We start from the raw sequence: 26,144 nt of genomic DNA, 5'->3' as shown, positions 1-26,144 counted from the left end.
AATTTCACTGTGTAACAGGGTATGCTGTAGCTTAATCAAACTAAATTCTCACCCACAGCAGACTGTAACCCACCTGTACCTGTCTGTCTTTGCCTGTTTGGAACAGCCGCAGTCCTTCCATGGAATATCTCAAGTGACATTAACTGTGGCTCTGTCAAATTTCCCTCCCATAAAATGAAGCAGATTAATTTGATGTCTCCGGGCAGAGTAAGACTGTCTCTCTCTTCCTAGAACTCCCCGTCGCCATGACAATTGAAGAGCTTTTTTCCACAATTCATTAGTTCAGCTCCGTGTTGATAGTGAAGATAAATGTGATTGATTTAGGGACGGCCCTTAAATTTGGCACAACCTTATCCAGTTTGTCCTTCGGCAAGAAATGCTGCATGCAAACCATCTTTTTCCACCGTGATGCTTTTCTTACCTGTTGCACACGATTTGATGTGGATGAGAATGGAGTCGTTGATTAAGTAGTATGTTACCGAGAAAATTCCAGTCTGGATTGAAGACATTGATTCCTTCAAACTCTGTCAATAGCAATTATTTGTTGTATCATACATCCAGCGGTCTCTACATACCCATGAAATGAGTTTTTAGAGTACAGACAGAGCCTGCAGGCTGGCTTCTGTGATTCCGTGGGCAAGTGTGTTCATTTGACACCTATACCGAATGTTATGATGGATATGTTCAGCAGTTGCCCGGTAACAGGCAGCCATTAGCAGTGATTTGCCATCATGCATACCGACCTAAAATTGGCTGTAACCAGCAGACATGGCAATCTGATTAAAATCCGATGTAGTGATGGGTCGCTCTTTTACGCTATTGTAAAACGGTCTTTTTTTCTGCAGCCCTCCCCTCATTACTGGGGAGGACCACAGAAAAAAAAAGACTGATTCCACAGCTCAAAAAACCGACCTATCACAACATTGGATTTTAATCAGATTGCAGACATGGGAGTTCCAGGTGGATTCTTTGATTTCTGAGAAAAAGTGCAAACTGTATTTGAGATTAAGAGATAAGTACATTAAGTCCTCATTGTGATATCATTGAGGTTACAAAGTGAATGATATTCAAGAGATAGGTGTTCAAAACACAGTGGAGAGACAAGATTCTTTATGTTTCATCTGGTGGCCAACTCTTAATGCTACTTAAATGCGGTTTTGTTTATCTGAGCTGCTGTAAGCCCCATCATAATATCCTCAATCTGCTTTTTCCATTTGTGCCAAATCCAACTGTTGGGTTCTATTTTGCATTAGATAATGCAAGCTAGTGGTCAGAGCTTGTGTGTGTCACTTTGAATTTTGATTGTATTATTCTTCAACACGTATGCATTGCATCCTAGCCAAATTGCTCTCGATAAGTTCTAATGAGCCTGCTCCAATTTGCATGAAACTAATTCCACAAACTTATTTAATCATTAATTCATTCCACAGTCATCTCAGCACGTTGGTTAAATAAAAAATGTGAGCTTGTGACCCACTTTATGGAGTTCTGTATGGGTCAGACCACAAAAAATACGGTTCTGTTAAATCTACACACTGTCCTTCTATACCTACCGGTATATAAAGCACTGTTACTCTGATATTCCATTAGGTGGTAAGTTGCCTGTCAAGGCATCTGTCATAATAAAGAAATGAATCCATACCCTCTAGGACAGTGTTAAACTGTAATGCGGCCTTGCATCAACTCATTTTTGTTGTTTTCACATATCCTCTTGTTTCACGTGAAACGTTAAATTTCAGAAAATAGTACCAGTATCAAGTTTTTGACGTAAATTAATTTTTATCGTGAATACTAAACTTGAGGTCTTTTACTCCATATATACATCCCTTCATCCTTTGAGTTAAATAATAACACATGAGAGCGAGGGAAATATCACGATTTATTGCCTGCCCAAGGGATGGTGGTCATGATCGAAATACTGATGATGCCCGAGCCGTAGGCGAGGGCATCATCAGTATTTCGATCATGACCACCAGCCCGAGGGCAGGCAAAAAATCGTGATATTGCCCAAGCTCTCATGTGTTATTATTTTTATTACACCGAACAAGCAAACATGCAAAGAAACAAAAACACAAAGACTTCTTCGAGTACAGTTCGCCTTCTGAGTCCGGACCTCAGCGTAAAATGTTGTCAGTGCCGAGTCTAGGGTTGCCGCTAAAGTTTGCCGATTTCCTCGGTGGCGTATCCAAATTTGTTGCTTGCATAGTCGCTGAACACAGAAATTGCATTCCTTGTTGCCATTTTCGTTCGTTTGCTGTTTACTTGCATCAAAATATCGTCTAACTGTGCCGTGACAGCTCTGCATGACGTTTCACAGCCATAAGTTGCCAACTGCAAAGTACAACAAGCGAACGACAATTTGTTTTGCGCAGAAAGGATGCGCAGTTAGTAAAATGACGTCATCCATGTAATATCAAATGCAGAGGGCATCATCACATTCGCAGAGGGCATCATCACGTTCTTTTACATGTCACGTGAGTCGTGTTTCACCAATGGCAGTGCACGCTGAATGAGTGAGGTGTAATAATAAACTATTACCACATACTAAACTTAAGATCCTCTGCTGTTTGAAAATATATATTATGAGGGGTTTTCTTTGTCATCTTAGATGAAAAATATATTCCTGTGACAAAAACTATGTTGGCAAAATGCATCTCCACCTCAAACACCTTTGTATTGGCCACACTGTTGGCACAGGCCATATACTATGTTAACTTTTATGAAAAATAAATGCACTTGATAGCTGATTCATGAATATTGCATGTGTTGCACATATTGTACAGCACAGGGTAGCATGTATCATCTCCGATGACAATGCCAGTACATGTTAACAGTGAGACTGTTTTGGCAAGAAAGATGCAACAAAGCTTATCAGACCAATGCCTTGTAAAATATTCAATGTGTCAAAAGTTAGACCAGGGCATAAGGATAATCAACTTCTAGTATTAAGAAACTCTCTTATAAGTCTAATTTTGTTAAATGTCTTTGTTACATTAATGAGGCAAGCTAATACATGTACCATAAATGCAGGCTGTTTTCTGTACTGCTAAAAATTCCAACAGAGAGTGTTTCTGCTGTCTGACTATCAGGTGTATGGATCTGCTCATAGATTTAACTGCACATTCAATTTCAAGTTTAAGTACTATAGTGCATCAAATATCACTTCCTCTTTTATGAACTACCAAGTATCTTTACAACATCAATACTGCCTCTGTGTTTGACACAGGTCAGCTCACAGCCACTTTGGAATGTGATAAACACAACCAAAGTTACCCCTTAATTTTATTTCATAATTGGCTTAATCTCTTCATACATTAAAATGTGAATATTTAACTGTTTTTAGGAGATAATGTTTTCCACATCCAGAGAAGTGAATGAAAATAATTGCAATTTCATATGTTTGATGTCTTCAGTGAAATAATATTATGTTTAATATTTTATTCATGAAAAGGGCAGATGAAGTAGTTGAGTAATGGAAATTTCTCACTTTGATGACCTGACCTGCATATTGATGATATTTTCAATGGTTGCAGTCTGCATTTGAACCTGATTTGTCACATTTCAGTACTCAAAAAACTTCAACAGAAAGAAATACAACAGTGCTCCATAAAGTTTACCAATTTAAATCGTCATCCAGTCAACTACGCAACCACTAAAAAATTAGTATACTGCAGATGAGAATAGGACACAAAATGAAGTTTCAGAAGGACATATGCCATCCAGGATTTTTTTCAGCTGGTTTCCCGGCAACAGCCAGTCATAACCTGATGAGGCCACAGCTATACGTGGATACCACGGCAAAGGAAGTCATGTCTTCCATTAATGAGCTGTTCAGGCTTGATAAAAAGGCAAGAATCAAAACGCACATCGCATTAAAGTACATTGTGCGTTGCCATCACCACTTTCTCTTTGTCAAGGCGCATTTGTAGGCCACATACTTTTAAATAGCAGGAGTATTTTTAAAGCGGCTGATGGATGTGTAGTGTACTTGTTGTCGCTGGCCAAGTGCCTCTGAGCCCATAATTCACGTTGTTGTACTTAATCGATAGGTATTTGAGTACAGGTTTATATTTGCAAACAAGCTGTTACGCCGATACTCTTAAATTGTTTGTGTCGTTACATTCATCACCTTTTGTGTTGTACATAAGCTTAGTTTCCGCAAGGGCTGTTGACAGAAAGTACAAATGGTGTAATGATAAGCTTCAAAGAAATAGATTTTCTCTAACGACAACATTGCAAAGAATAATACAAAAATCGTAATTTGTGCCTCTGGATGTGGAGACTTGTTCTGCCCAGCAGAACAAACCAAATCATTTTTTGTCGTATCTCAGTGAAAACATTCATTGCGAAAACTGAAGTACACTGTATACTGTCTGCTTTTCTCAAACAGGACTTGCACGCTACAGCAGTTACAATCACTGGCATCATGCACTTCCTAGACTGCTGTCACTTTTCAGCTGATACATGCCAGTCAGTCATTTTGCAAGTGTCATAGATACTTCTTGTTGTCATGACAAAGGCTTCCCAATCTTACATGCCACAGAGTATTACATATCGGAATCAGTCCAGGGCACTCTTCATGTTTTTGTTGATTACAAGTACTCCTCATAGGCACACTTTTATAGACATAAAAATATGGCACAGAATATTGAATAACTTTTACTTTGATGTTCACCATCAGTATGAGGTATTTATAATTATTTTCAAAATGTTTATGTCTTGTTCATGGAAATTTTCATTTCTCTATGAAAAGCATAATGTTAACCAAGAGTTTGCTTTCCTTTTTACCATTTTTGTCCACTGTGGTACAAGTTCTGCCATCAGAGACATTGTGTGTTTATTGGATTGGGATATGTGCTCACAATTATCTATGTGGTAGATCAACTCATGGTTAGCTACTTGTTTTCAAAACTTATTTGTGTATGCACACTTCAACCATAGACATGAGTTGACTTTGAACATCTTTGCAGGTCTCTTTGCTTCCCGTAAGTACATCCAGCTCAGTAAGATAGGATACATCATAAAATCACTGTTGTCATCATCGTCTTAATAATGATAAGTAGTGGTAGTAATAGTAGTTGTTGTTGTTGTTGTTGTTGTTGTTGTTGTTGTTGTAGAAGTATTAAAACTGTCATCTTGCTTTGAATTTCTTTTCCTCTAAATCTTGAAATTCAGATTTTCACAAGAATCCCATCTGAATTTGAGAACAGATCTGTTGAGAGACTTGTAAAGTAGTGCTGGATAGAAAGATGATGAACTGTAAAGAACCATCCCCACAATACAAGAATACCTACCATGATATTCTTATGTTGTAAGATAATGGCATTTGCACAGATTTAACTCCTGAAAATTAGCTTGCATAGAGATACAATGGTTGAGGTTGTATGTAATGATGTAGCTTTCTGTTGTTATATTCTCTGTGTGTTTGTTCAGATGAGACCGTGTTGACAATTCGACTTGGTGGTCGTTAATGCTAATTGATACGTACCCTAGTTAAGTTTGATTGTTTTACAAAAATATTGACTGAAAGACCTTTCTGTGTGGTGACTGCAGTTTATTGATTTTGATAGAACAGGATGGGTTTTACTCCAGTGGGCAGATCAATATGCACTGGCTAATTTCATTCTGTTCAGTGGGTAGGTTAATCGTCCAGTCTGCTGTGTTGGTTTGAGTATCTTGCATCAGGCAGTTTCAATAGCCGTACACATATGTAAAGAGCTATTGCCGTCATCTCCCAGGTTGTTTCATCTGGGTATTTCAAAATGGCTGCTCTCATCCAGCAGATGCCACTTAAGTTCATTCTCTGTGGTTGCTTCAATGACTACATGTACAGAATAGATGGTTTGGATGAAGTCAGACAAGTCCATTGGCAGCTTTAGTGCTGTATTAAAGGGTGCATGGTAGTAATATTCCAAATATTATTTGTTATTACTCAGTACAGTGTAATTGTTTCAATGTCTACAGATATATTTAAGATTGAATTGATATTTTACATCATTTTCACTTTGGTTTTCCAGTGGCAGCTTACTCATAACAGATGGCACAGGGGCCTGCTCTCCTTTCTGTGGCTGTTTTGACCACCTATATATTTGTAGCAGATGGTTTTGATGACACAGCAGGTTATTCCATGAGGGAGTGTCAGTGGCTAACCATTTGTGGACAGTTGCATTGAGGTCTATTGTGATTCACAGTGCTGTAACTGTAGCTATATAATGTATAGATGGCATGGATGAGTTAGGTGTATTACAACAGACACTTTCAATGGCAACACATGCAAAGTAGATCATCAAATAGGGATAAAATTTTCTAGTGTTGAGCATGGCTACCATTAAATTTTTATTGGATTATTCAGTCTGAAAAATATTCATAGGATTTTTTACATCGTGGATGTGAAATTTTTTTATCGCAGATATTTATATTAACTGTAGTTTTGTAGCACAGTTGAAACACCTGTATGATAATAATATTTGACTTTCAAATAAACTAGCAGTGAATAGGTTGTCAATCTATGGATGGTTATCTCAGATAAATCTGCATTTTGTTAGGTGTCATTCACTGTGCATTGAATAATATGTAATGGAGACAGCATATGATTATTTATGAAATAATTAAGTATAGTTAAATCTTTGCCAAATTTGATTTGATTATGCTAATAGCCTTTGACCTTTCGGGAAGGGACTTTATCCCGGAATATTTCACACAAAACATTTTGTAGCTGTTTGACAGTTGTTCACACCTTGGGGTTAAAACTTAAGGTGTTATTGACATCATCAAATTTGTCAGGACATGTTTGTTCTGGTGTTTGCTCAGAGTAGCGTGTCATCTTTGTGGATACCTGTAGAATACCCAGGCCAGTCTCCTTACAATTGGGAATGTGCCTGTAGTAAGGGGTCTTCTGTAATCACAATTTATTCCATACACAGAAACATGCCCATAAGGTATTGTCAGGTTGTGTAATTGTGTTGTGTAACATACCAGTTGGCTTCTTGCTGGTGTGGGTTTCTCCACATAACACCAGTGTGTAATTTCAAAAAATGCCAACTTTGAAATGCTTTTCTTGGCATGAGGCAGATATAGTTGTAGTCAAATGAGAGAGTGGCCGTAGCAACTTCTCTAGTGCAACTGTAGCATAGTGGCAGCAGTCCATAGAGTATCTATATCTCTGCAACTCTTTTCATACACAAAGTGTTCCCACCTTCTGTCAATAGAACTCAATTGGAACACTCATCCTGACAGTACCCATCCAACTCAAATAATAGCATACCATCCAAATGTACACATCATCTTTGTCCTCCTGGAATTGTGTACATACATGCAACACAAAAAAAATATGCTTCATCAGTCTCTCACTGTTGCTGAGGTTAAAATAATGTTTGAACATTATATAGTGCCAAATTTGCTTGTGGACAGACACTCAAAAAGTATCTCCATAATATATAATATAAAATTGTGTAAGCTTAAGTTTTTATAAGCAAATATCTGTCCATGATGGCATACTTCTTCGAAAAAAGTGTGTAGATTTGCATTTGACAGTTTGTCATTATGACAACCTTGCTGCCGTACGGTTTCCTCCCATTGTGTTAACTGCCAAAGAAAGATCTATTCCTGGATGTTGAAATGAGAGGAAATTACTCCAACTGCTCTGTTGTGTCCACATGTTGACCATAAATATTTAAATGAAATATTGTGGCTTAACACAACAGGTTTAATGATTGTTAATGTTTCATAAATGTCAGGCTGCGTACGCAGTTGTTATATTGTGAAGCTCAATGTAATAAACCCAGAAAGTCAAAAACGTGTCAGAATTGATTTTGAAGAAAATGTCAATTCAAACATTTTCTATGTAATGTTTTTCTGGCAGTTTTAATGCCGGGGTATATTTGATGAAAACTGTGAAGGTTATGGTAATTATTTTTGTTAAATGCAATCATTATTTGAGTAAAATGAATGGAGTATTGGAATACATTTATTTTTATCATTTGAAACTCAAATTTGTGGAAGCAAAGATGAACAAAGGCTGAATGTGAGAAATAAATTTCATAACCTATTTCTTGATCACCTGTGTTGAGGTAGAGACGTTCATTTGAATAATGTTGCCAATGTCATTCATGAAAATATTTGAAAGACACCTTTAAAAAACAACAGTGAATCATGAAATTTGAACTTTGAGGGGAATTTTCAACAAAGGCATACCATGCCATGGTTTGGATATTATTTGTAGCAAGGAATGAATAGGCATTTTTACCTCTCCTGAGTGTATAACGGTAGTTATAGAACTGGTAAAAAGTGTGTGAAAGTGAGAATACCTGTGAAAGGGCCTCTCGGTGTCTATGTCTCATAGGCCGTGCATTTACGTAAATAGTATGCTATAAATAGGTTGTTTTGCATGTACTGGGTAAAAAAACGAATGGTGGAAAGAGCCTGTTAGAGGGGGGATCTTACCCGCTATATCATTTGTTAGGCCCTCTACCTCTGAACAGCATCCCTATTGTGCATTTTTTCCCCACAGATGAAATTATTGTGGTTTTAATAGGTGAAAATATGAGCCAAAACGGAAACAATTTGAAGTGAAAATATTTCCAATCCTCTAACAGACTATAAATAGGCAGGTATAGATTTTCACAGTGTTGACGCACCTAGTGTGGTGAAATTTCTGGAAGCTGAATTGGTATCATTCATGTCACAGTTTCTCATGGTTGACAGTGCACGGAACTTACCCAAATAGTTTTCAATTTGAAAAAAAAAAAATTCCCCATTTCCAAATGAAAATGGTGACCTAAACTGTATTTTTGTAGTTAAGAAAAAGAAATGAATAAATCACCATGACATTTGGTATTTGCTTGTGGCTATGCTGCAACTACCCATTATGAAATGGAATGAGCTGTTTCTCATAATAGATCCTTGGAAATGTGAGGGTACCGCGTATCGTTCCATGCACCTGTGTGGTTTGACTGCAACAGGCGTACCACATTGATCATAACCATTTATTTGGAATTATTTTGAATAAGTTTTCAGAATTTTTAAGGTCTGCAGCTCTTCAGGTGACAGTTTGAGACAAAAATGACAGCAAACTGTCTATTATTGTGCTGCAAAACACCCACTTTGTTTCTGTTGTTTTTGTGTTGAGTAACTGACATATTATAACATTGCTTTTACGAGAAACAGATTATTGTTTAAATCAGTGATAATGTTCCCGTTTTGCAGTTTACAAATACTTCTGTAACTTCAAATGTTCAACTTGAAGAATTGAAAGATTTTGACATTTTGTTGAGCAATGATGATGTCAGAGGCACATGTACTACACAGTCTTCAGTCACCATCAAATGGCCGTATGTTGTCACACCTATCCCATACTGCCATTCTCTCAATAGTGGATAAATATGTTTAAATTAAGGCATCAATCCCATACTGCCATTCTCTCAACAGTGGATAGATAGGTTTGAAATACAGGTGTCTTTTGATGAAATTTGCTCATTGTGGCCATCCCTGACAGTTAGTTACACCAGTGGCACAGAGTAGGTTTGACTATCTGTTGGTATTTCTCGATGTAAACTAGTCATGGTATCGCTATACAATCCATACCGGTAGGGTGGGTACATGTTGTATATCACCACAGAAGAAGGTGCTTCCCAAAACATGAGTGGTGCATATAATTCCTGGAACTCTGTGTTACACTCTGTCCATTTGGAATTTCATCCCATATGCCCCACATACATAACATCTTTTGACCATCTTTACCATCAATGACAGTGTTTGATAAACCTGGTAGAAGTGTTGATCTGATAATGTCAGGTACTGTAGGATCACCCATTTGTCAGCATGACATTGTCAACTGTGTCCAGCTACAATACTGATTCATGTTGTCAGATCAGTTACTCAGTGTGTGCTTAGATGGCAATTATTGCGGCATCAAAGAATCTTTTTTCCCATTATTGTAATATTAGATTATCCACACTCTCGTTAATGGAAGTATTAATGCTTATAGCTGCGTTTATCTGCCAAAGTGATGTTGCTAATTGATGTATCTGTGCTACACCTGTTAGCCAGGTACTGTGTCCCCCCACTGTGGTGGTTTGAAATAACACTGACTTGAAGAGCTATTACATGGATAAAGTGAAGCCCCGTTGGCTTGTGAGGGTGTGCCTCATGAATTTGTAGGCAAAAGGTGTTCTGTACTGCATGACAAATGGGGTCTCTGTTAGATTCTGACTATCTTGGGGAGAGAAATAGCTCCAGGGTTGCTTGCCATGGGACTTGATCTTATAGTTGATGCCAGCATGTCAGAAGTCAGCATCTCCCCTGCTTGTGTGTATAAAACATACTGCTATTGGGGTTGAAGTGCATTTCATAATTTTAACTTGAAATACGGGTACTCTCAGTGAATATGTTAGTTAGTGCCACTTTCTGTGATAGGGGCATTACTTTGCATAAGTCAGGTTAAGCAAGGTTGGTTCATAATTCATCAGTCGTGACATCCTTACAGCCGTGCTTCAAAAGTAAAGGAACTTGAATAATTTGCCCCTGTGATTATCTTAGATGATCAACGACGCCTTCCACCCAAAAGATAACTCTCTTGGTATTCTTTCGCAAAAAATGGTGATAGACAGTTTTGTTAATGTGTTTTCTGTTTCCATGACAACCTTCTCCCCTGGTACATGTTGAAAATGATATTTTTTGTCCTTCTATCCCCTGTGCTAGGCCATTCAATTATCAGGTTAATGGGGAAAAATTTACTGAAAGCAATTTTGATGTGATTGCAAGCGTTCAGCTGACAAAAGAACCAGTGTGAACAATGTAGAGGTGATTTAAGTTCTCTGAGGTCAAGGTCAAGTTTTGAGAGCATTATAATGAGAGCATCATGTAGAAATGGACAAGTTCATAGTGGCAGTGCAAAGGGACCCACAAAGCAGAGACAGTGGTGAAAATAACTAAAGGTTGTTTCATCAGTATGTTGCGTATCTTAAACAATTGGTTTTAGTCTCCCTCTAACCCCCCTCACCACCATGGTATGGCCCAGCTCTCATTGTTTGCAATGGTAAGTGTAGACCTGATTACAGGGAAATAGGGGTGAACAGGTTAAGACCTTTAACTCCCATTTTCTGTGCATGTGTCTTCAAACCACATCATCGAAAACAAGAGTTGACCACACTACAGTGACCTGCATGGGTCACCACTGTCACTGTCAAAACTTTGCCCCAGCAGCCACACTGTGCTGTAGTTGCACTTGAACTTGCAATGATGACAGTGATGCTGTGCCAATTGAAAATTTTACGTGAAAAAAATTGAATGTTGTATTCAGATTTTGCAAATTAATTTAATTCCATGGATTACCAGCTTTCGGAGTTCCTTCACTTTACTGTGAAAACACTATTGTGATTTTATAACGGTGAAAAAATGTACACTCTGGTCTTCTCAATGGAAATAGTGGAAAAATCATTTTGGAATTGAATATTGAAAAGGGTTTACTGGAACCGGTTGAAAAAGTGTTGAATCGTTTTGTAAGATTGTTTTAGAGGTGTTCATAATTGTTTGTAGAATGAAAATGACTGTATCAAGTATGAGCAGTCTTGTTTGATCACAGTACAGTCGGTGGATGTATCCGGGTGACACAGTGGAAAAATTTATCAATGTTATTGTTGAGATTATGAATTATGAACAATGAAGGAAGAGGAAAATAAACACCAGGAGTTGTGTGAATTTTTGTAATAAAGCAGGTGTACAAAATGAGAATTTGATGAATGTGGAAACAACACTGAAAATGAGATGCCCCGTTGTGATGAATATCTGATGCAGTTTTAATGCTAACTAGCAAGGCAGGCCAACATCATGTTTAAGTCGTCTCACGTAGCCTTTGATAGGTATTCAGTTGATGCCTTGTGTACCTCAGTTAGCATCCACATTCACTCCGTGAGAGGCGAAGGGCTTTCCAAGTCTTGCTGTCCCACCTGGCCTGTTGTCAGTTCCCGATGACTTGATCTTCCTTGGACTGCCTGTAGGATGAGCATCCTAACCAAGCACTCACGGAGCGGTGACAAGTGTCGCGTGCGCTACCGCGGCTTTCACAAGCAGCTGGGCCGTCGGTTCAGACGGCTGTTGAGGGTAAGTTGCTTGCTGTCTCTCTCTCCCTCTCCGTGATTGAAAATCTCCAATCTCAAGCCGGGAGAAGCGAATGAGAGAGACGACATGTCACTGAAATTCCTAGCCTGTGAAGTGTGCCGATCATCGTTAACGCTCTATGCTGTCTGAAGAGCCGGCTTATCGTGCATGTTTATTCACTCAAAGAGACACCCCATGAATTATTTGTGCTGTGATCTGATCACTCAATGATAACTTTCAGCACAAGTGGAATAAGCAAAGACATGTAATCTGCTGTATCAAATACCAAGCCTTTTATCACAAACTCTGGAGCATGTTCACCTGTTTCCAGTGGAACCTCTCAAAAGCTTTACGTCACCACCACTGGCAGTTCCTTTTCCTCACAATGGTGTCACCTGTACCCCATGGAGTTGTCTCAATTAATATGAGTGACATCATTTCAGGATCCGGTCACTTCAATATAAAAAAAGTACGTTCTGTTTAAATTGGCAATGATTTTTTTCTGCCTTCGGGAAACATTCCTGATGTTTTTACGTAATTCCTTCCCCAACAGTTATTTTACACATGCTGGAAGGCATTTTGCATCTGACTAAAAGCTCAAAGTCTCGGAAGAGCACCGCTTTGAAAATTAGAAATCAAAATTACTTTTTTCTATAGATTGATGGGTAATGTTAGAGAGAATAATTAAAATTTAAATTAGCACAACTGAGAAAGGAAACTTGAAAGCTAAAAAAAACACTAGCAGAGGAGACAGTGTTGATGAATGTCACAATTTTGATATCAAATTAGTTATTATGTTCGAAAGTAAGATGGATTCCTGTAAATCAGATGCAGCCTAGCTGATTAAATGCAAAAAATGTAATTTTGATCTTTACTGTTCACAGACGATTAATCTCAGGTGATATATGATTTCTGTCAGACTGTTGGGTGTACATTTCTATGTTAGAGTGACAGCATGCAAAGCAAAGGATGAGTTGATGTATGGTGTTTAGTAGATTGAAACTGTGGCAGCGGCTTGTCTTGATTTATTCCTGTGAAAGACTGCCGTGCGTTTAATGAATATCTTTGCATAAAATTTCTACATATTGGCATGCTATGGTTGTGAAAATGGCACCCGAGCATGATATTTTTTGTCCAATAATTTTCCTGTACTCACAACCGTACTTGTTATTGTACATTTACTTTCTAAGCAATAAATACATGGTGTAACAGTTGTGTTTTGGTCAACTTAGTACAAATGTGTTCAGTGTTGTCACTTTTAGCATTTCTGATGCCACGCCTCCAACATCAAGATTTCTTTGAACAGCAAGGAGAAATGATAAAAGCACTGCGGTAATCAAACAGGGACTTTTTCAGACCGCTTTGTTATTGCAGGAATGCAACTAGCTTTCTTTCATAATCATGCAAAAGATGGTGGCAGTTTGTCATTTTGCTATGGTGTGTTGTAGAATTCATCAGTCCATGAGTTGGAATCTCAATCAATAGTATCCGGGAATGCATGTAATCCAAAGATGGCAAAACTTACAGACAGGACACCAACTACCATACAGTGTGGCTGCATTCTTAGTTTTTGGTCAGTAAACTGAAAATGATGCATCTTGTTCTGTGTTCCAACATTCAAGTAAAAGATGTTAAAACTGAGAATATGCATCAGTGAGGCTTTAGATACAGATGGAGCATTGAACATAGTGTGCTTTCACAGCATCAACCATTTGTGAACCAGCTTTTAATGAAACAGGAGACAGTTGTAAAGGTTTCATTGTGTTTGAATATCATTCAACGATATCAATGATATTTATGTAACTGTTTAATAAAGTGTCGATGACAGGGACGTATAGATATCTTTCAGAAGCCTACCCCAATGCATCATGGGAGCAGAGCTTTTTCATGTTGTACATAAGTTTCTGTGACCTACCTGATTTCTCTGCTGATTATTGGTGTAACTGAACAGCCATGCAGAAATGTCTGTTTAGTTGTGACAAAGCACGTCTTATGCAATAGGTATCCTGATTTATGCGACTTGACCTGTGGGTCTGTAAGATATTGTCTTCCCATACCTTTTCATCTCACACACACTTTTATCATCCATCATTGCTTTCAAGTGCCATGGCAGTCGTTGATGCTTTTAACTTGAAAACTGCAAGGATGATTTCATAAACGCTTTGGTTTTGGTGATTATAATAAATTAAGATTTCTCTGTTTTCTGCTTGCGTTACAGGGATCAGAAGACTCTAACTATGGCCGCCCATCAGATTCAGACCTCTCACTAGATGAAGAAAGGGAAGCGATCAAAAGGGAAACCGAGAGGCAAGCAAGGGTGCAACTAGAAAAAGCCAAGGTAAGGCCTATTTGCATACTAAAAGACATTAACAAATCCTGATTTGTCAATATCAGCTGTATTACACCTGGATCTTCTTAACTCTTTTCAGAAGTTTGTTTAAAGCTCGATTACTCACTGATTCAGAAAGGTGATGTACAAACATAAGGGTGACAGTAAAAAGTATGAGACGAAGTATGCGTGGATTTTGAATTACATGCTACCAGAAGATACAATCTCACTCCATAGCTACCCTGTGCCTGTGTACTGCCATTGCTTTCAACACTGAAAGCAGCTGTTCTCCAGGGAAATTTATATTTGCTTCATGTCCTTGTAAAGAGTGGGGCTTCATGAAAAGGTTTGATAGTATGTCTGAGCAAATTAAGCTGAAGAGTTCAGATCACCTTGGATAAGGCACTTTTGGAGATTTAGAACATTTTGCTGGTGATGGGAATGCAACCCTTAGTACAGCAATGGGCCACTGACATCACAAACATTGGCAGGGTTAGGGATTTTGAGGAGTTTACAAACACAACACACACACAGACACACACACACACACACCCCAATCAACTTAGACTGTGTCCTTATATTTATGAAATAAAAGAGGTAGTGCTTGTTAAAATGAATATTATGGAGCAAAATATGTATAATAGAAAAAAATATTTGGTAAATCAGAGTCTCAACTTTCAATATACTTGAAGTTAATTATCAGTATGAAGTCTTGTTCTGATGTCATGACAGCTTGTTCAGAAAACTTACCGCAGTTTTTGACAGCTGACAAAAAAATCAGGATTGAACTGTGACACAGTTACGCAGAAGGGAAGGGACAATCTACAATATTTATTATCGTTGCGTCTTCCGTGGCTTGAGAATATTAATGACGCTTGAGCACTTGGCGAATTTGTGAATATGCATGTTCATGAATACTGATGAGTTTTGAAGGTCAGAAGATCTGCCCCCTAAAGCAAGCTGACATATTAATCATTGCTACAAAATGCTGCATCACTTCATCAAATAATGAAAGAGTGACTTCCCACGATTTTGAAACAGCAAACAGACATTTTCTGTTGATGTATTTGTTGTTTTATGGGCTTATTTTCAAGACAGAGGTCACATTTATAGGTTTACCAGGAGAACAACCTTAAAAAAATGCTGACAGGATGATGTTATTACAAAAAATGGACAAGAAATACTTACTGGAAGTATAATTTTTTTGGTCTTGTAGTATTAATATCTGTGAAATGAGATTTTGAAAAGATGTTTTTTGTCTGTTCTGTGCGATACTTGGATTACATCACTCTGAATATGATAGACAGTGTTTGATTCTTTACATTCAATGGTTTAATGACATTGTTTTCTTCCCACAGGCATCAAAACACTGATAAATTATTAAATTATGATAATTATGAAGAAGAGTCTGATGAATCTTCTGCTTGGTTAGGTTTAAACTGAAAATGTCGGAATTTTTTTCCTTTAAAGCCCCAAAACGAGCTTGTATTGCTCATGTTTGATGAAATACACAACAAAACATTCACCTGAATACAGTGGCATCTTGTTCATTTTCACTTTGCTTGTGGTTATAAGTAAGAATGTAAGAATTGGGATTTTTAAAGAATTATGGCAAGTACATTTGCAGAGTCCAAAAATATCATTTGAAACTGAAAGTGGGAAGCCATTGTACTCTCGGTTTCTTCAGCTGTGGACACGCTTGATGAAGACAAAATATTTACAGTGTTAGTGATAAGCTTCGATAATCAGTTGAAATGAAAAGATGGCCCTAAGCCCTGCCCCTGCAGTCTGTTTTGCATATTGCATTGCGTCAATGCCTGTGACAGCTCATTCATCTCAAGGTGTGTGGGTTTTTTTTTTAAAACCGAGTTGAAGTAAAGTTTTCCCTTATGTACCATTACCTGCTGTCTATCCCAGAATGCCGCAGTGGATATGTTTTATGTCTTCATCGCTGAGTCGGTGGCAATTTCAGTGCTGTTTTAACAGACATTTTAGGATGGTGAAATGGCCTTTGTGATGAAGGAACGAATGAGATCTGCTGTGTGATGCCTGTCAGGATTTTTTAGAAATGATTTTTTAGAAATGAATTCTTTGAAGACACAGAATTCTCAAGCAGTCTTCTACATGACTTAGACTGTCATAATATTTTTCAGCAAGCAGATGATTACCACACACTTTTTGGCAAATTTTATTGTCTATTTTATGATTTTCATAAAAATATTTTGATGAGGGACAACTGGAATGTTACAAGTAGAAATTTAAGAGCAGCTATTAACAGCTCTGCCACATATCATTGCTGAAGCTTGTACTTGCATATGTGCTGTTTGCCTGTGTATGTTTTGCGTGTATGTGCATTTCAGCATTTGCGGGCAAGACAGCATACATGTAATGTGCATGTGTTGTGTGTGTGTGTGTGCTGCAAGATTGAAAGCATTTGCAGGCATGGACAGCAGAAAAGATCAGGCAGGGGTTTTAGATGTAAGCCTGAATTTGCACTAGGCTATACCTTAGGTGTGCTGATTGGGTCCATGTTTTGTTCGCTGTCTTGCAAGTAAAGGTTAAGAGATGTGTCTCTCTGTCTCTTGTTCGGAACGTGTAAAGGTTTCATCATATGCACTTGGTTTTCATCAGGAATGAAAAAGAAATTTTTTGTTGATCACTACAACATGCTTCTATCAACAGTAGAGAAAGCCCCTTCCTTGACGGTACCATTTTGCAAAAGCAAGGGGCATATATATTTATTAATATTAATAGCTTAGAGCACTGAACATGACCATTGGCTGTTTTCATTGCGCCAAAATGACCCTACGCCCTTGTGTTGTTGCTTCTGTGAATTCTTCACTGAATTGAGGTGCTTAAACTTATTTTAAACCAAAATGTTTAACTCTGAATGCAAAACGGCATTAAAACTACCAGGATTAAGTTGTTGTAGGGTTATTGAAATGATCAGTTATAAGTTGTTATTCAAAACAACAGAACTGCTTTTAGTGAAAAATTAGGAAAACAGTTCATTGAAGCATAAAATGATTATTCATGTTGAACCAATTGTCATTCAAAGGTACAAAGAAATATTAGCTTCCAACTCTAAATGTGTGATCCGATTGTAATCGATCAATGCATAAAAAGAAAACGGTTTCAAAATTTATTTACAGTCTCCGTTTAATGTATTCTGATTATTTATGTTGTTTTTGAACAAATGGTCTGTAGGTCACAATTTGATTCATGTATTAATCAACACCGTTCTTGGCCACATTTCAAATAGTCACATTTTCATCAAATTATGAGAACTCATAAATCACACGTTTCAATGCCACAATTTTGCCAGGTAAATATCTCCACTTTTGCCAGAATTCTTCTCAAGATCCTCATTTCTAATTATTCACCATGGAAAGAGGCTGGAAAATTACCTGATTTCTTGAATTTCCCATCTGAAAATATTTAAATAGATTAATGTAAAAACAGAGTCATCTTTGATTAGGCACACTTTTTTTTGCAATTCATGAAAACACCAGGGAATATAACACGGCACTAATTTTTGATATACGACAGAAGTCGATGACAAAGATTAAGTGCCGATAGGCAGTATTAACCAACCGGGGTCAGAGGGCAACATTTAAATATGAACAAGCTTCTACCGAATGTATTTATTTTCATTGTATAATGAGAGAGGGAGGCACCATTCACGTTTGTGGCTACGCTAACTGACGTCATAGCCTGTCATTTGATATCTTTAAATGCGGAATGAGTCGGAATACGTACCCTTAGGGGAAATTTCACCCTACATTGGATGAAATTGCTGGTAATACATTGGTAAATTGATTCAGTGCTACCTAAACCCACAGCTTTTGCATGAAGTCTAGTCTGCTGGGGTATACTGGTTAAAACCAATATGAAATTCGTGATTGCAAGTTTTTAGTTTTGTTGTGTCTTCAATGGTGTAATAAACATTACAAAATCAGTCAAATTTCTCCCATTGTTATCATCTCAAGTCCTGAAGAAAAGATGTGACTTATTTAAAATATTTTTAAGAAATGTTAATTTTCCGGTTCTGAAAGTGCAGGCGCTGTACATTTGAATTGTTAATACTTTCTGTAAATGTACTTCAGACAGGTACTGAAGGAATATGTAGCATAATTTGTATTGAAATGTCTTGTTTTTATACACGCTATACGAGAATGTAAAACAGAATTTTCAAACACTGCTTTCAAGAAATTGCAGTGGGTATGTGGTTACACTGTGGATATCTGTTGCTAAGGATTACCATCTTTTTAATCTTACAAGAGTACAGTCCACTGACGATCTATAAGCTGACGGATATGAAGTCTTTGGTCATCAAATCTTGCATGCACGTCATTTTGTAAATATGAATGAAATGCCCTGATTTGGGAACGTGGTTTTTGGTACGCATCTAGAATGATGTCATCAATGTACGTGTACACATTACAACTGCAATGCAGAGCATTGGCCAATCATTGGCTTCGTTCCAGTCATTGTGATATTGTCATGACATCTTTCATGCCACAAGAAAATAAAAACAACTGCAAAACGTGTTTGCTCTAACTTTCTACCTTGTGTTTTGAACAATTTTATTAGAAAATTAGTGTTGTAGAATATTTTAGAGCACCAGTGGAACTTCATAAAGTTAATTCTTCCTTTTTCTGTTTTCATCTCCGTTGCAGTTAAAACCTGTAGCATTTGCTGTTAGAACTAATGTTAGTTTTGACGGTTCATTAGACGATGACTCCCCAGTCCAAGGTGCTGCTATCTCCTTTGAGGTCAAAGATTTTTTACACATAAAAGAGGTGAGTATTCCCAGATTATCTGTTTTTCAATGCATCATATGCCTTGGGGACAGATATTTAATCTCAAATGTTTTAAATACTTTGCTAATATGCTGCTTGTTTGGACCTTTTTTGAACCTTTTGGAGTAAATAAAGTTGTCACTGTTTTGTTTCAGTGAAAATGTAGTTGTTTATCTTCTCCTTATAGATGGATTGCCGCCATTTTGTATTTCAAATATTGATGAATTTTAGGTAGTTTGTTTGTCTCATAAAAAGAATTTGCACAGTGACCTGTGATATTTATGGTTCATCTTCAAACAGAATAGTTTGGAGTTTTCCTGGAGGGAGTTTGAGCAAAACTTTGTGTTACCTTAAAAGGATAAAAGCTACAACTTTTGCAATATTTGCGTTTATGTTTTGTCAAACGAGTACGATTCTCCCATACTTCACCCTTAAAGTTTGTTGAAGTATAGATTATTTGCCGTGCCAGCACAATTTGCCAGTTTTATTGATAGGTGAATTCTAGTCTGGATTGAATTGTCAACAATAACATCACTGGTCACAAACAGACAGGCTGTGATAATATGTGGAGTGCAGGGCATTGCAAAGTGATTTTAGGAGAAATACAAGAAATTTTGTTTAATAAACAGAGCAAAACCATTTGAAAACAGGTCATAATATACAGCCAATAGCTCTTTAATGAGTGAAAAAAGGGGGAAAATTAATATCTAGGTTGAAAATGTTTACATGATTGATTCCAAGGACACTGGCACTTGACGTCCATTATTTTAATGAGTGAGTGTTTAAAATACATGTCTTTGGCAGATGTTTTTCTGCTATCATGTGTTGTGAAGGGGCGGAGCCTCTACTAAATTGACAGTCTAGTCACAGGTCATGGCAGCCTCGTTCCAGGGCAAAAAATTGAAGTGAGATGTTGTCATTACTTTCAAAGTAATGTAATTAAAATGTTGGATAATTGCCAAGCTTACGCAGCATAATGATGACTGCAGAAGTTCTTGTACTTGCACTTGACATCCCATACAGTCTCCTATGGGATGTCAAGTGCAAGTGCTTTTACCCCTATTTCATAGTGCAGTAGTCTGACTTTGCTATGGCAAATTATAGGATTGAACCACACTGCTGCAGTGAAAATAGTACAGAACAGAACACAGGTCACCTTCTGAACTGCTATATGATATATTTTGAGTGATACCTCATGATTGCACTGTCCTGTGAAGTGTTATTTAGGGGGTTGATACAGATCATTCATATGAATTTTGACTGGCCTTGTTTTTGAAACTTTTGGATGTTGTCCTATTTTGTCAGTTACCATTGTATTAGTTGTGTTAGACATGGGGGCAGTATGAAGATACTTTTTCTGTACAGCTATGTTTTCCTTTTGTAGCTTATCTTCTTTCTTCTCATTTCATGTTTGGTTTATTGAGTTGTGATTGTCACTATGTTGATTGAATTCATTGTCACATATTATGCTCTCTTGTTTGTGACATGAAAAAATTTAAAATCACATTTACTGTCAGCCACTATCATTTCACCGTGGCAATGACTATGTTTTTACCAATATTATTCATAATTTCATCATGTAAAATAGACATTGATGTAACAAAGTTTCTGTTGGGTAATTCACAGTTTTTGAAAGAGAATACTGAACTGATTAAATGTGAATTTTCTTCTCTCTGTCTATGTCCTTTGGTGTATTCTAGAAATACAACAATGACTGGTGGATAGGCAGGCTAGTGAAGGAAGGCAGTGATGTTGGCTTCATACCCAGCCCTGTCAAGATTGAAAACATGAAGTTGCAACAATCAACGCAAAGTAGAACAGGAAAATTAGGCACCAAGTAAGTGACTGCACTCTAAAAGCCTCCAATGTTTTCTGGAATTACAGTGTGTGAACTTGTCAGTTGGCGGCCTTGTCCCTCAAAACTTTCCATCCATCAGTGCAGATCTAAAGCAATGTATGCACAGAAAAAAAAACCTGGCAAAATTCATAATCTTTGTAAAAAGAATAACAGATATAATCAGTTTTTGCAAATGTCATGAAATTACCGTACTAAGTCAGCTGTCAGGTCTGCCCATAGCATTCCAATAAGAAGGAGCGATAGTTTGGTTTCGGCTGACAAGGATTTACGTCACAACTGTACCGACAGTTTTTGCTCATATTTGTGAATATTATATGAAAAAATCTCCATATGTGGCAATATTTAAAAAAATATTACATAGTTAAAGTCATTATTTCAAACCCTCAGTGACTTCTATTATCCGTGAGAGTGTATTTCATTTTCAAATTACATTTAATTCCCGAAGTACTCTGTAATTTCATTCGAAATTCATTGTTTTTGTCTATCAGACATCAGGGTTTTCAAATGCTCTGTCCAGTCTTTCTCTATCCGTAATTGCACCATGTTGGAAGTGTAAAGATATGCAGCTACTGTTCTTTAAACTGTTCCTGTTCTTTGACTTTTTACTGACTAATATTCTGAAATGTCATTTACCACCTAAGGGATGTTTGGGGCTTTGTTACTTATAACTGCAGAGTCAAGTTTTTAATATTCATTGGTTCTGTAGAGTCACCACTCTGAGCAAATATGATCCTTCCTTTTCAGAATGTAAATCTTGCTTTGAAGAGAAAATGGGGCAATGCATAATAAAACTCTTTTCAAAACGCAGCATTATAAAAAGAATCATACCTTTTCAAAGAAATGTTACTGAAGTTAAGTAAAGATGAAGAGACAAAATTATTTGCACGAACATTTACACTGTGGGTGAAGGATCTGCCAACTGGTACACGGATCAGTGGCTATTTCAGACCAGAACCCTGATGGCTGGTGACGCTATCTGTAGAGAAATTGCATTTTGGGAACATTTTGTGTCAAAGGTCAAATTTAAAAAGTTTAGTCCATCCAACACCTGTTGACAAAATCACAATGAACGCAATACATTGAAACTATTGACAGATATTGAAAAAACACAAACACATTAATGTTGTCCATGAACTTGCCAGCTGTCCTCCAATCCAAGATTTTCCTCTGATTTTCCCATTTTCCCATGTCGAAAGTTTTGTCAGAGACCAGCTGTTACTCACTGTCCATTGTTTAGCTACTGTACATTTATATAGGTACATATTTCATCTCATCTTTGGGTTCTTTATTTGGCAAACTGACACATTGTCTGGTGGAGGTGCATCTAACCGCTGTTCAATCTGGTGTCATGACTCCCTCCCGCCCAAGTTCATTAAGCCGAGCTGTATGTGTTCATTACTGTCACCTCAAGCTGTAAAATTTCATAGAAAGTATACAATATCATTGGTTCATCCACAAATTGCCTCCCAATATGCGCATAATATTTAATGTGAAATGGGATTTCTTTTGCCATTGGGTTTACGTTAATTGCCAAGCTAATTCACTTCGCTTTCTTTTTCTTTTTCCTTCATCTGTCGTCTTAAAAAAAATTCACAATTCTGTTTCATCTTTTGTGCTGTTCCATTCATCTCCATCTCCGTTCCCTCTCACCCCATTCCCATCATGCACTGCTTGCTGGCTCATTGTCTCACACATCATGGCGCTGCTCTTCACACTCGATAACTCTGCATCCACAAATCACTGTCATTATCTTATATCACACGTGATGGCGCCCGCCACCGCACCATCACGATCATCAGTAGCAGTAAGTTACCGATGTCCCCGACGAGAAAGTCGACGTCATCGTTACTCTCGAATAAAGCTGCAACCCTACCCCTCAGTAGTAAAGCTAGTCATGCCTCTTTCCCTCACCATAGCAAATCTAGCAGTGGTTCTAACCTGGGAGATGTCGTTGCCATAGCAAATTCCAAATCATCTAACTCAAGAGGATCAACTCCACCAACACCAGGTTTGTAATCACTTTTATTTTTTCATCACTAAAAAAAATCCTTCATTCTGTTCAGTTCCTTGTAAGTTGCCTTAACTTGTCATTTGTGTGACAGTTTTTAACAGAGCATGCATGGAGAAAGTCAAAAATTGACGAGCATGCCGTCACATTGTTGTAAGATGGTCAGCCTGTTCACCCTTGATTTCCTGTAGACAGGTTCACATTCACCATTGATAACAGTGGGTTTGGGCCAAACCATGGTGGTGAAAGGGGGGTTTAAGAAACTGACTCGGTTTTGTGTGAAACCCAGTCTTTGACATGGACAACCCTCCAAGGTTTCCACTACATACCTGTATGATAAGTGGGCAAAATGTCAATCATTTTGACATTTCACATCCGTTGCTGCTAGCAGTTATGCTATTTCTAAAACAAAGAAAAAATTACGATGTGCCTGACTCATTCTGTGCGGGTTATCTGAAAGTGTTGATTCACGGTCGGTAGTTGTGTTTGATTTATGACAGCTGTGTTGTCAATGAAGCGTACAAGACATGATAAGGGGGCCTGTCATGCAAAGGAAAATGTGAAAGTATATGTCGTGTGAATTTCTGTTGAAATTCATGGAATCAAAGTGACTTCGCTAAAGATTACCAACTCGGAGTGAAATGTTATATTTTTGTTCAAAATTTTCACATTGTTATGCATTTTGACGATTTTAAAACTTGACAAATTTTCATAAATTTAGTTATCGTATCCATTTCATGGCAAACTCATGGTCAAGTTCCGTATTTTTTCAAAGGTAGAGTTTGGATCCTGTACACAAGGAAATCATGATGACTGAGTGAAAATTGCACTGATGGGGCTATAGCAGATGTTTTGGCTTGCTTTCAATCTGGCATTTTTTGCCGATTTTCTGTATCCTATGTTAAATAGGCCTGTTTTCAAATGACATCGTTGTTCTCATTTAATGTGCAAAAGTATATGTCGGCAAAGTTTGATTACTTTTTTGGAAGAGCAATGAAAATGCAACGTAATGGGTGCTGCCAATGTTACAATGAACTTTAGAACAGATATATTGACAGCTCAGACTACAAGCTGTAACAACAGCCATGCATGTGACACTGATGAAATTAGTCTGCATTTTCAGCGGCAGTGTCCATTGTCACTCAAGTGCAACAAACCTGAAACCACAAACCACTGTATTTCTATAGTAACAGCATGAACATTTATGAACTTCTCCACAAATGGTTACCATGTCATTTTTGACCCTCCCCACCTCAAAAAAATAAGGATATGAAAAACTTTCACATTCAAACAAGAACATTTTCTTTCTCTTTCACTTGAAATTTAAGGGTTTTAGTGTTGCATATTGAGATGACCAAATCAATGAAAATATGATGAAAATCTAGCGCAAACTACTTTCAATAACTTCTTCCCCCAAAGTCAAATGGAATATTTTCAGACTCAATCCTCTACATTCTCAAATTTGAATAGTCTAAGATATTATAGTATGCGTGTAGTGTTCGCCGCACAATTCTTCATCATCATCATACTGAACATTTCACATTTTTCCTTAATTATTCCATCTGAAGCGTCATCCCAACACCCCCACTAAACCCTGACTGGAAATTCCTGCCTCCAGGTACTTTTTGGTTGCCATAGAAACTACAGATATTTTTGTTCATTTGTCTATAACACAGGTGTTGACACTGAACAGAATGGGGTGGACGAAGACACGGACTCCCTAGGCAAGTCAAAAGGAAGCACCATGTCACCTCAGCCAAAGGAGAAAAGGAAACCATTCTTCAAAAAGGTATGTGAGAGAATCATCAGCAGTAAGTTCTCCAGAGTTTGTCATCATGATGGTGACATTTGCTTTGGATTAGAAAATAACTGATCGTAAAACTGATGTCAAAGTGTTTAATATATTCTATGCTTTTGTGAAGAGAGCGTTCCAGGTCATTGAGCCATAGATATATGTGTCAGAGGAAACATGGAAACAGGGACTGCAATGCAATATTCAAATTGAATTTACATAAATTTGCACATCTCACAAGCTTTACGTTCAAACAGAGTGATTTATTATGATAGTCTGTTGCCCAGATAGGTCTTTGATATCATCACACAAGCATATTACTCTTCTCATTTCATCATCGGAGAGTGAGTTTTCTGTGATCTATCACTTTCTTAATTTTTCAATGTACATGAAAACCAAAATTGCAATTTTTTATCATAAGCAGACAGCCATCCTACATATATTTTGTATATTTGTTTTGAATAGTTAATTTTGTGTTTTCAAAATTACCTTTATCGTAATTTATCATTAAATAATATGCAGACCAGGTTTCTCAATCAATTTTGTGAAAATGTTATCCTACTTCTACCCATTGCAGCAAGAAAATGTACCTCCATATGATGTTGTGCCTTCAATGCGGCCAGTGGTGTTAGTGGGTCCATCATTGAAAGGCTATGAGGTAACAGACATGATGCAGAAGGCATTATTTGACTATCTCAAACATAGATTTGAAGGAAGGTAAGTGCATCGATTTCAAACAAACTCTCACCAGTAAAATAAGCCTGTGTGAGTTTTATGAATGCGGAAATAGATGTGAAAATTTGAGTTTCCAGGGGTGACTAAAAGTGACCTGGGATACTCTTCAGCATCTTCATTTCATGTGAATTATAGTTTTTTTATCACTCTGTGTAAGAACAGCAACATCAATCTCAATTAAAAAAACAGTCCATGGAAGTGTACAAGAGTCAAACAATTTTGAGGTCAAATTTGGTGAAAATTGTTTGATTCAGCTGATGCAGTACTAGTCACTCCAAAAGGTGAATTTTCATTGGCTACAAATATACTGATTGGCTAAAATTTTAATGCATTCACCAATCAAACTGTTCAACACGTGTGGATAATGTTCACATGTTTTAATGTTCATAGTAAGGTAAATTTTTGTGTACTTTATTTTTTCAAAAAGCTGTAAGTTGGATGTTTTTTCAAAAGCTGCAAGTTTAAATTTATATTTCTAAATTTGCTCAGTCAAAATAGGAGTATGAAAATGATTGTGTGTCATG

The 26,144-nt window shown here is 37.3% G+C and overlaps 1 protein-coding gene across 14 annotated transcripts in view; it reads left to right on the top strand.

Annotated features, from left to right (window-relative positions):
- The window catches only part of LOC139143358 (voltage-dependent L-type calcium channel subunit beta-1-like), a 108,963-nt gene that overhangs the window by 72,743 nt on the left and 10,076 nt on the right, over positions 1-26,144 (top strand). For 8 of the 14 annotated variants that reach the window (XM_070713602.1, XM_070713604.1, XM_070713607.1 and 5 more), the window contains 6 exons: positions 14,315-14,434; positions 19,105-19,227; positions 20,928-21,064; positions 22,885-23,093; positions 24,770-24,882; positions 25,463-25,602. In XM_070713602.1, the coding sequence (XP_070569703.1) occupies positions 14,315-14,434; positions 19,105-19,227; positions 20,928-21,064; positions 22,885-23,093; positions 24,770-24,882; positions 25,463-25,602 (842 nt within the window). The remainder of the gene's footprint in view (positions 1-14,314; positions 14,435-19,104; positions 19,228-20,927; positions 21,065-22,884; positions 23,094-24,769; positions 24,883-25,462; positions 25,603-26,144) is intronic. The other 6 variants (XM_070713606.1, XM_070713613.1, XM_070713615.1 and 3 more) reach the window with 1 other exon arrangement.

The sequence above is a fragment of the Ptychodera flava genome, chromosome 11, assembly GCF_041260155.1.
Source record: "Ptychodera flava strain L36383 chromosome 11, AS_Pfla_20210202, whole genome shotgun sequence".
Classification (NCBI taxonomy): Eukaryota; Metazoa; Hemichordata; class Enteropneusta; family Ptychoderidae; genus Ptychodera; species Ptychodera flava.
Note: the sequence above shows the minus strand (reverse complement) of the source record. Positions and strands in the feature narration are given on the sequence as shown.